The sequence below is a fragment of the Orcinus orca genome, chromosome 17, assembly GCF_937001465.1.
Source record: "Orcinus orca chromosome 17, mOrcOrc1.1, whole genome shotgun sequence".
Classification (NCBI taxonomy): Eukaryota; Metazoa; Chordata; class Mammalia; order Artiodactyla; family Delphinidae; genus Orcinus; species Orcinus orca.
Window position 1 is genome coordinate 17769448 of NC_064575.1, and position 11293 is coordinate 17780740.

The following is an 11293-nucleotide window of genomic DNA, read 5'->3' on the forward strand; positions in this document are numbered from 1 at the left end:
ATTTAACATCTTGTAATAATATATTCTGCCCGTGCAATACTAAAAGGCTACAAAAACAGCATGCCAATGCGAAATCAAAGACGTGCTCCTTCCCAAAAAGCACCTGCCTCTTAACGATGTCATTCTATCATCATCTTAGCCAGGAAGACGTGCCTCCAGTTATTCCAAATGCTAAGTTCTCCCACAACCCGTGGGCCTGTGTTAGATTTCCATCCCTTTTTTCTGCTTAACATGAATGGATAAGAAACAGTCTTAAGTTTTCAGAAGTACAAAAGCAGCAAAGCCCTAATCTCAATAAGGTAAAATGTTCATATGATCTTGATTATATTATAAATAAGATAAAGGAACAAATCTATTCACATAATTATAATGAATTTCTTTTATAAGTTTTTACTTAGTCAAAAATCGCTAATTTAGCATTTTGCTATAATCCAAAAATACAATAAAAATTTAAAAAGCAAAACATTTTGTTACCTGAGGAGAGTCAAAAGGATATCGACTACTAAACTTAAATAGAAGTTGAAATTTTTCCCCTTCATATAAGGTACCTGGTGCACCTTCCATATCTACAATCCACCTAGAATAGAAAAAAAAAAAAAATTAAACTTCAGTTATAAAGGATTGGGGTGAGAAGGAGAAAAAAGAACACCGAGTATTCCTCTATGCCAGGCACTGGGACGAGAGTCATTGGTGTATAACAACACACTTCGTCCTCCCAACAGTTCCAGGAGTAGGTATTTATACCCCTGGCCCTGTTTCCTTCTCTGACACTCCAGTTAAAGAGCCAGATCACGGTGAGACAGCTAACAAAGGACAGAGCCAAATTTTAACCCAGGTCCGGAAAAAACAACAAAATAAAACCCAGCTTAGGTGTGCTGACACCAAAGCCTGCACTCTTCCTACTCAATTTATGCTACCTTATTTTTTCAGACTGTCTTTACAATTATGGAAAAGATTTTATAGATAACATCAAACTAATCAATTGCCTTTCTGATATCAATTATTTTAGAAGCTAAGAGAGAAATCAGTATCAGCAATGACTACAGAGGAGTGTAGCTATCAGACCAATTTTCTCATCGGCATTCTAGAGAAGGCTAAACAGGAAAAGGGAAGCTAACTTGACATCGGTACACTTACTCTGATAGCTAGTTAAGGCTCTAGAAGGCCCTTCCTTTGTCTCTCATTATGTTTCAATTGTTTAATAAAACCCCAAATAGATTTCTATGGCATCTATGCAAGCTTACTTTGTTTTCATATATAACAATCATGAATATAAATCTGTTTATAATTATATTCTTATAACAAGAACTATCTTTTGTTCTTTAAAAAAAAAAAGTGCGGGTAGAGGAATAGAGATTATTATGACAAAGATGACGGGGCAGAATTTAGAAGCAAAATGAGTTCCTAATTATACCCATGCCACTTATAATTATTGTATACCTGGTCAATTCCTGTAATCTTATACTTTTCAGGCATAAAAACTTATTATTTTAAATACAGGGAAACAAAAGGAAGATTGAGGATATACTGTTGGGGTTCTGTTGAGCACCTCACATATTATGGACTTAGAAATATGTAAAATAATAAATGTGCCTACTCTCTGAAAGCAATCAGGCTGGAACACATATAAACCCTTAAGAACATGGCCATTCATTTTCACAATGCACGCTAAATACCTTATATGGTAATAAAAGATGCAACCACAGACCCAAGAGGCAATATTTTACAGTAAAATTAGACAGATCTGTCCCTTAATTAGCTGTGGGGCCCTGAGTAAGCTGTTTTACCTCTCCTGTTTTAACTACTGCAATTGTAAAATAGGTATTTTTAAAAATTAACTGCTAGAGTTAAAAAAAAAAGTCACCTCGAAGTGTTGTTGGAAAGATACATCACGTTACATATGCAAAAAACCTAGTACATTCTTGACATCAGAACCAGTACACAGTAAATAAAATATAATGCAAAAGCTGCATTAAAAAAACAAAAACAAAAAACCTATTCTCTTTAAAACTAGGTCCTTCCTCCTAATCAAACGTACAAGCTTTTGCACAGCACAGGAAACCATCAACAAAATGAAAAGACAACCTACAAACTGGGAGAAAATATTTGCAAACAATGCGATGGACGAGGGCTTAATTTCCAAAATATACAAACAGCTTATACAACTAAATATCAAAAAAACAAACAACCCAATCAAAAAATAAGCAGAAGACCTAAACAGCCATTTCTCCAAAGAAGACATACAGATGGCCAACAGGCATATGAAAAGATGCTCCAAATCGCCAATTATTAGAGGAATACAAATCAAAATTACAATGAGGTATCACCTCACACAAGTCAGAATGGACATCATCAAAAAGTCTACAAATAATAAATGCTGGAGAGGGTGTGGAGAAAAGGGAACTCTGCTACACTGTTGGTGGGAATGTAAATTGGTACAGCCGCTAAGGAAAACAGTATGGAGGTTCCTTAAAAAACTAAAAATAGAATGACCATATGATCCAGAAATCTCACTCCTGGGCATACACCCAGACAAAACTGTAATTCAAACTATAGTTCATATTTATGAACTATATATGTTCATAGCACTGTTCACAACAGCCAAACATGGAAACAACGTAAATGTTCATTGACAGATGAATGGATAAAGATGTGGTACATATACACAATGGAATACTACTGAGCCATAAAAAACAACGAAATAAGGCCATTTGCAGCAACATGGATGCAACTAGAGATTATCATACTAAGTCAGTCAGAAAGAGAAAGACAAATACCATATGGTATCACTTACATGTGGAATGTAAACTATGGCACAAATGAACCTATCTACAAAACAGAAACAGACTCATAGAGAACAGACTTGTGGTTGCCAAGGGGGAAGAGGGCGAGAGAGGGATGGACTGGGAGTTTGGGGTTGGTAGATGCAAACTATTACATTTAGAATGGATAAACAACAAGGTCCTAATGTATAGCACAGGGAACTACATTCAATATCTTGTGATAAACCATAATGGAAAAGAATATAAAAAAAAGAATGTATATCTGTGTATAACTGAGTCACTCTGCTGTACAGCAGAGATAGGTACAAAATTGTAAATCTACTATACTTCAAAATATATATATATAAAACCAAAAACAAAAAGATGTACATATATACAATGGAATATTACTCAGCTACGAAGAAGAATGAAATATTGCCATTTGCAGCAACATTGATGGACCTAAAAATTATCATAGTAAGTGAAGTAAGTCAGACAGAGAAAGACAAATATTATATGATACTTCTCATATGTGGAATCTAAAAAAATAATACAAATCAACTTACTTACAAAACAGAAACAGACTCACAGACATAAGAAACAAACTTATGGTTACCAAAGGGGAAAGAGGAGGGGAAGGGATAAATTAGGAGTATGGGATTAATAGATACACACCACTATATATAAAATAGATAAACAACAAGGATTTACTGTGTATAATAGCACAGGGACCTATATTCAGTATCTTATAACCTATAATGGAAAAGAATCTGAAGTTGTACACCTGAAACTAACACAACATTGTAAATCAACTAAAGTTAAATTTAAAACAAACAGGGACTTCCCTGGTGGTCCAGTGGTTAAGACTCCATGCTTCCACTGCAGGGGGCACAGGTTCGATCCCTGGTCAGGGAAGTAAGATCCCGCATGCCACATGGTGCAGCCAAAAAACAAACCAACAACAACAAAAAAACCCCCACCACCAACCAAAAAAACCCCCACCAAACTAGGTCCTTCCTAGCCATGAACATTCCTTTTCAGCCCCACCGCCCACTCCCACCTACTATGCTGGGACAGTCCAAGAAAAAATCACAGGACTTCTCGGTGCCCTTTCGTTCTGTTTATAAGGCAATTCTTAGGACACATAATATACCATAAATTGACATGTGACCTATCCAAGCATAGCTCTTAAGGTCTTAAAGACACCTTGCAATATATGGGAGACATAGGTCAAAGAAGGCATACGTCTCAACATCATGCAGGATAATTTAAAACAACATTTTCCTAATTTAAAAAGTAACATATGTTCACTACAGAAAATTTACATAAGCATAAATAAAACAAAAATCACCCAAAGATAATCACTGTTAAAGTTTTTAGGGTACATTTCATTCTAGTCATTTTGCAGTTTCTATATCAATGGACTCCAAGTCCAGTAGAGCTGCATTAGGTGTACACTTAAATTACATTACATTCAAATCATCAATGTTCACAATTCCAGTCACAAGCACACACGCCCCAGAGTAAGGATGATGAGAGAAGTCTCACTTCTTAACCTCCTGTGAATACCCATTGTTCTGTGATTCTAATGTTTAAAACAGGTATTTTTCACACATTCATGGCTCCTAATCAAAGAAACAGCCATCTATGCCTCTCTGAAGGAAGAACTAGCTTTGTTGGATATATTAATACAGGATATATACCAATACAGCCTCTCTCAAGGGATGTTCAAAGGCAATTATGACTACACAAAATTTCTGCCTTACACGATATGATGGCTGTGGACTGTAACTCAAGGGGTGCCATTTTACTTTACTACATTGAGAAACCATTTCCCAACTTAATTAGTTCTAAGTCAATCTTTCTGTATCTCTGTTCCTTCCTTAGGACAGCGTATAGGTTATTAGGTCAAAGGATATGATACACGTTATTTTTTAAGGTCTACATGCTACCAAACTGTCTTCCAAAAAGCTTAACGTGCTTTCATCATCTTCGTTTACCCATATACCCCATCCCATATAATCCCACTTAAACAACAATTTTTTTTTTCTTTATTTTGGCCACACTGCACGGCTTGCAGGAGTTTAGTTCCCAGACCAGGGACTGAACCTGGGATGTGGTGGTGAGAGTGCCGAGTCCTAACCACTGGACTGTCAGGGAATTCCCCAAGTAATAAATAATTTTTTCAAAATAGGTCAGTAGTTACATCAAAACATTGCTTTTTTGCCCTATCTCTGATTGCTCTGACGTCTATCTTTTGCTTCAGCTTCTGCCGTGGTCTGATTAAAGAAACTAAAGAACTGAATAGGAAAAAGTATATACACAATAGTATTTTAAAATCAGTGTTTATTTCCTGTTAACTATATGCATCTCTTTCAACTAGATTAATATTTGGTTTGGATTTTCCTGGTGGCGCAGTGGTTAGGAATCCGCCTGCTAATGCAGGAGACACGGGTTCAAGCCCTGGTCCAGGAAGATCCCACATGCCACGGAGCAACTAAGCCCCGTGCATCACAACTACTCAGCCCACAAGCCACAAGTACTGAAGCCCGTGCTCTGCAACAAAGATAAGCCACCACAATGAGAAGCCCGCGCACCGCAACGTAGAGTAGCCCCCACTCACCGCAACTAGAGAAAGCCCGCGTGGAGCAACGGAGACCCAATGCAGCCAAAAATAAAATAAATAAACTTATTAAAAAAAAAATTTTGATTTGTAGTTCATCCACTTTGGAGATAATGCTTCAGTGGAAGGGGAGTCCTAAACACTAGACTGCCAGGGAATTCCCAAGATCTAATTTTTATAAGTCTATTTTCATATCCTGGAAGATAGTCCAAAGATAATAAAACTTTTGTGGTTCATTTACAGTAAATTATTTTAAAAGAAAAATTCTTGCCTGACAAACATCTCTAAGTGACAGGTTTATTCTGTAGCAAAGATGCTGTTTATTTTGGTAGTTACACTTTCGGCTGCATTGGGTCTTCACTGCTGCGTGAGCAGGGCTACTCTTTGTTGTGGAGCACAGGCTCTAGGCACTCGGGCTTCAGTAGTTGTGGCACGTGGTTTCAGTAGTTGTGGCGCATGGGCTTAGTTGCTCCTCGGTATGTGGGATCTTCCCGGACCAGGGCTCGAACCCCTGTCCCCTGCACTGGCAGGCAGATTCTTAACCACGGTACCACCAGGGAAGTCCCAGTAGTTATAATTTGTGGTAGAAATATCTATACAAATATTTCAATTTTAAAAACGTAAGATGGTCCTTTAACTTTTTATAAATCATTGTGTTGTGTAGTTCCTCCCCACCCCCCAAAAAATAAAGGTTGAAAGTGGAAACGATTGGTACCTACTTCCTTGAAAACTATAGGGCTAGCTCTTATAGGATATTCTGAGGCAGGTTAACAAAGGTAAAGAGGAAAAAGATGAAAATGGAGTATAATCCACCTGTTTAATGATATAGAACAAAAAACAGTCACTTGTTTAATCATATAGAACAAATGCTTTATACTCTAAATGTGTGCTCCATTTTAAATCCTGTTTGAGATAAATGAAAAGTCAATTGAGAGCCATGAAAAGACATGGAAGAACCTTAAATGAATATTGCTAAGTGAAAGAAGCCAGTCTGAAAAGGTTACACACTGTGTGATTCTAACAATATGACACTCTGGAAAAGGGAAAACTATGGAGACAGTAAAAAGATCACTGGTTGCCAGGCGTTGCTGGGAGGGGACAGAAGGATGAATAGATGAACCACAGAGGATTTTTAGGGCAGTGAAAGTGCTGTATGATACCATGATGATGATACATGTCGCTATACATTTGTCCAAATCCATAGAATGTATCAAGAGTGAACTGTAATGTAAACTACAGACTTTGAGTGATTATGACATGTCAGTGTAGGGTCATCAGTTCTAACAAATGTGCCACTCTGGTGGGGGATGCTGATAAATTAGAGAGGCTATGGCATGTGTGGGAGCAGAGGGTCCATGGAAAATCTCTGTACCTTCCACTCATTTGGCAGTGAATCTAAAACTGCTCAGTCAACTGAGAACCCAGCAACGTTTCAAAGAGATCGTTATAGAGCTAGATACTCTATAGTATCTATAATATGTAGTAATACACACTACATTTTCTTTTTTTTCTTTTTTTGGCTGTGCTGTACAGCACGGGGGATCTTAGTTCCCAGACCAGGGATTGAACCCATGCCCCCTGCAGTGGAATTCTAACCACTGGACCACCAGGGAAGTCCCCCATACTACATTTTCAAACATCAGTATATCCATTCAAACATCAACATACCCTTTCTTCATATTCCTGTTCTTAAAGCTTGGCTCCTGTCTTAAGTACTGACTCAAATGTCAAAGTCAAAGGTAACCAAAATCGTTTCTTCTGAAAATAAATATGTCCCTGTTGTGAGAGCTTTGGTCACTTTTGCTCTTTGGACCCAGAATATCAATAAATATTTGAATTGTTCAGTTTGTCCTACAAGTTGGTCTATAGTAAACTTTTTCTTGTTGGCTTCTACTCCTTTTACATTTTTGGAGTTTTTTTTTAAGGAGAGAGTCAATTGCTTAAAAATTTCCCATTTTAGAACATTTACCCTTGTCTAACAGAACTGTTAGATCAAAGGAGTGGTAAGGATAGACCACACTGAGTTGTGAAATCTTAGGATGATACTCTTGAAAACACTTTAAACTAATTCAAATGCTCATTTTTAACAGAGGGGACCCATATTTCTACTCTTCTTGGCACATACCTGGGAAGAGACTTCTGCTCCACTCCCACGGAAGGAGCTAAATTAGAGAATACTTCTATGTCCTCCTTCTACCCTTCACTTTTTCATCCTCATGGAAAAGTTTCTTATTATTAAATGAGAATGCTAAGAGTCTGACATTCATTTAGCTACCCTTCTGTAAAGAAAGCAACTATGTAGTATGTTCAGGGGACAGGGATAGAGATACCTCTTGACTGTCATTCTCTTCAGAGCCTTAAATGTTTTTGAAAAGTCTGATAAATAACCTCATACCAAACTGCTCTATTACAGGTGAAGAACATTTCATAACAAAGTCAGACCAAAGTTTTTAAACACTGCCTCATTAGCAGGAAACTTTTATAAAATGAAATTGTATATATAAATGCACAGAATAAGATCTGTTTACTGTACTTACCTCTTGGTGGAAGAGAATGGGATGAAATAAGAAAATAATTCTGTATTTTTAAAATGAGTATATATTCATATATTACATTGATAACAAAAGAAAAACAAACAAGTACTTTAAAACTTAAACACTTACTGTGTAATTGAATTCTGAACACTCTTTTCATTTAAAGTCATTCCGGGAGGTGGGTCATTTTGCAAAGCTAACAGTTCTTTCTGTAGTCGTTTCTAGAAAAGAATATCAATAATAACTTGTACATTTTTTCCTTACAACATAATATACTTGTATTCACACAGTCTGAAATCCTTGATTAAACTTCGTCCAAATGCTCACGCCTTTTCCTTTACAAGCCCCTTACATCTTCTATATATTTTACATGCCTAATTCTCAAATTTTTAATTGCCTGTCCTATAACTCACAATCTATTGTCAAAATATTTCTAAATATATTTGTAAACTTAGATGTTGTAAAGTGGTTATGAAGAGCAGCCAGCTACCTATAAAACTTCAAAACTACTCCATTAAAGTTATAAGGTTATAAATGCTTAAAAGTTTTAGCAGGGTTTCCTTTACTGCTTTTCAATTATAAAAACCACAGTTCTCCATAATCCTTAAAGAATGCATCATTTCAGACAGACAGGCTTTCGAGAAGAACTATATTAAGTTAAAAAGTCTTTTGAAAAAGTTTAAAATAATTTAAATTTACAGCCGCTGTTTATTTTCTTAAAATAGGATCATTCACATATAATTTAATCTTTCAACACCAGAATATAACATACCAGGGCCTGAGATACATAAAGTTATTTTTTCACATACTAGATGCCCCAAAATGGCTATGTATTCGCATTCTTGTTTGTACAGCTTTTATTGTTCAGTTCTTCCCTTGTTATCATCAGTGGACATTCTTTTTCAGTATACAATAATGCAAAACAAAAACCACAGCAGCCCATAATTTACAGGTTTAAAAACAAAATAACCAATGTTATTAGAAGTGCACGTAACATTATAAAAATTCTTAATGAACATCTTTTCTTGGATTAAAGCACACAAGCATGAATTTCTGTTCAGAACTCCAAACAACTCTCTACTTAAAAGCTAGTTTCTGATTTTTCTAGACAATGAAATATTACTATCAATACAGCAATGTTTCTAGATCTTTTCAATTCATAACGCCTTTAAATAAGCTTACCACCATCTAACAACACTACAGAAAACTCCTCCCTTCTTTGCTGAGAATCAATGGCTCTTTAAATTGCCAAAAGTGAAAACTTTTCCTCAGATGGTGCAATATCATAACTGCTAGTAACATGGAAAATAAGATACCAACTAATTGCAACTTCTGACCTCAGCTGCCTTCTAAAATGCAAAATTACAAATTGAAAATTAGTTTAGAAAAATTTTAATTATCCAAAATATAGAAATAAAGCTGCATAAACAATTTGTTTTAAATAAAGGAGGATTATATTTATGATAAGTGTCTATGTTAGAAGAGGGTTTTTGATTTATTCTACTTCTGTCAACAAATAGGGGTTCTGTGATCAAGTAAATTTTCAGAAACACTGGGCTCAACAACAAAAAGAAAAAAGGATTTTTTTTAAAGCAGGAATTCTCAGAGACTTCTGATATACGAACTTGCACAATGATTCTCTAAGGGGAGGAAGACAACATGCAGGCTTCCAAAAGTACTGGAATCCTCTCAGTGTAGGGCATCTTGGAAAAGTCTCCTTTCAATGACTACATTTTGGGAAACACTGCTGTGGAAATCCTCCAGATCTTGAAAACTTTACTAAGACAAGGAAGACAGCCCTTGTTATTGAATTAAGATATAAAGGAAGGTCGATTTGCATAGCTACCAACTGAAACAGGATATAAAGGCAAGTTAAGAAGAATCGTGTTGGTGTAATTATTCCTTGGTCTCCTGAAGATAACGGTGAAGAGCACTGTGGAAAAAGAAAAAGTTTTCCCCACCCTGACACTACTTATTATAGGTCCACAAAGAAAGGGGCCTGTGGTATAGCCAAACTCCAAGACAATCTCCAAGTAACTGCCTCCTGGTATTCACATCCTAGTGTAGTTCCCTCCCACACTGTACCAGAGTTGGTGTGTGTAACCGATAGAATACAGCAGAAATGATGGTATATCACTCCCAAGATGAGGTTATGAAAGATTATGATTTACATCTGGGTCATTCTCTCTAGAATCACTTGCCATATTGTGAACAGTCCAATTCAGAGGCCTACGCGGTAAGGTTAGGGCCACCTGCCAATAACCATGGATGATTTGGAAGAATCTCCAACCTGGAATCTCCAATTCCAGCCAAGATTTCAGATGACCACAGCTGGGGCCAGTATACTGCCTGCAAACTCAAGCCAGAATCCAGCTCTCTGCTTCAAGACCCTTTGAATTACATGGGATTATAAATGCTTGTTCTTTCAAATCACTAAATTTGGGGGTAATGTGTCACACAGCGAAAGATGATTAATACAGAACCTCTGCTCCAACCTCTCCCCATTAGAAGGGGCTATCATCCACTTCGTCATTTCAATTTCAGTATCACAGGTCAGAATCCAAGACATTCACTGGAGCATGTTTTTTAATTGAGGGGTGGAGTCACTACATTAAAAAGACAATTCATGCCAGTCCCTTACTGTCTCTGCTATCAGGCAATAAACTACCTTGCACATCCACATCCTCTGCAATAAAGAGACAGAGCAGGATGAACATTTGGGGGGTTAATGAGTACTTACTAAGCACACTAATAAAACGAATGATTTACCAGTGTACTAATAAAACTTACCGGGAAAAAAAAAGTAAGAGTAGAAGGTCAAACAGTGTGTCTGGCAGGCTCACAGAAACAGGGAATTCACTCTTAGGGATCCTTCCCGGAACAATAATCATTAAAGAGGGCAGGAAGTGTCTTTAAGTAAGCAAACAGGTCCCTCAAGGGTCCTCTGGCTCTTCTAAGAAACTGGTTCTAAGAACCCTGAATATGAACACAGAAGCTAAAAAAGGAGGACTTAAAGAGTTCAATGTAAAAATAAAGGAAAATTCATACTCACTTGAGAATGTGAAGAACTAGCGTAACTGTTTAGAGATAACACCATGTGTTTAGAGATCATACCTTGTAGCATCTATCAACAGAAAGCTATCATCACATGAGGAAGCATTCACCTCCTAACTTTGAAGACAAAGCGTTAGCAAAAGTAGATGAGAAACACGTGCATTAGAACACTAGCAAAAGCAGTGATACCACCAGATTATTAGACCATCAGGGCAACATTGGCTGCTTTCCTAGACAGTGGTGAAAATGAGAGCCTAGAATTGAGATAACTGGAAAATAACGTGCAGAAGGTAACTAAGTAAAGAAGCAGAACTACTTAC

General features: G+C 36.8%; 1 protein-coding gene across 3 annotated transcripts in view; it reads right to left on the minus strand.

Moving 5' to 3' along the window:
* UBE2W (ubiquitin conjugating enzyme E2 W) overlaps positions 1 to 11293 on the minus strand; it is a 76104-nt gene that overhangs the window by 26734 nt on the left and 38077 nt on the right. For 2 of the 3 annotated variants that reach the window (XM_004280566.3, XM_049700381.1), the window contains exons 2-3: positions 8049 to 8140; positions 475 to 577 (exon numbers count right to left, since the gene is read on the minus strand). In XM_004280566.3, coding sequence (XP_004280614.1) covers positions 475 to 577; positions 8049 to 8140 — 195 coding nt within the window. Of the gene's footprint in view, positions 1 to 474; positions 578 to 8048; positions 8141 to 11293 lie in introns of those variants that run through there. The other variant, XM_049700382.1, reaches the window with a different exon arrangement.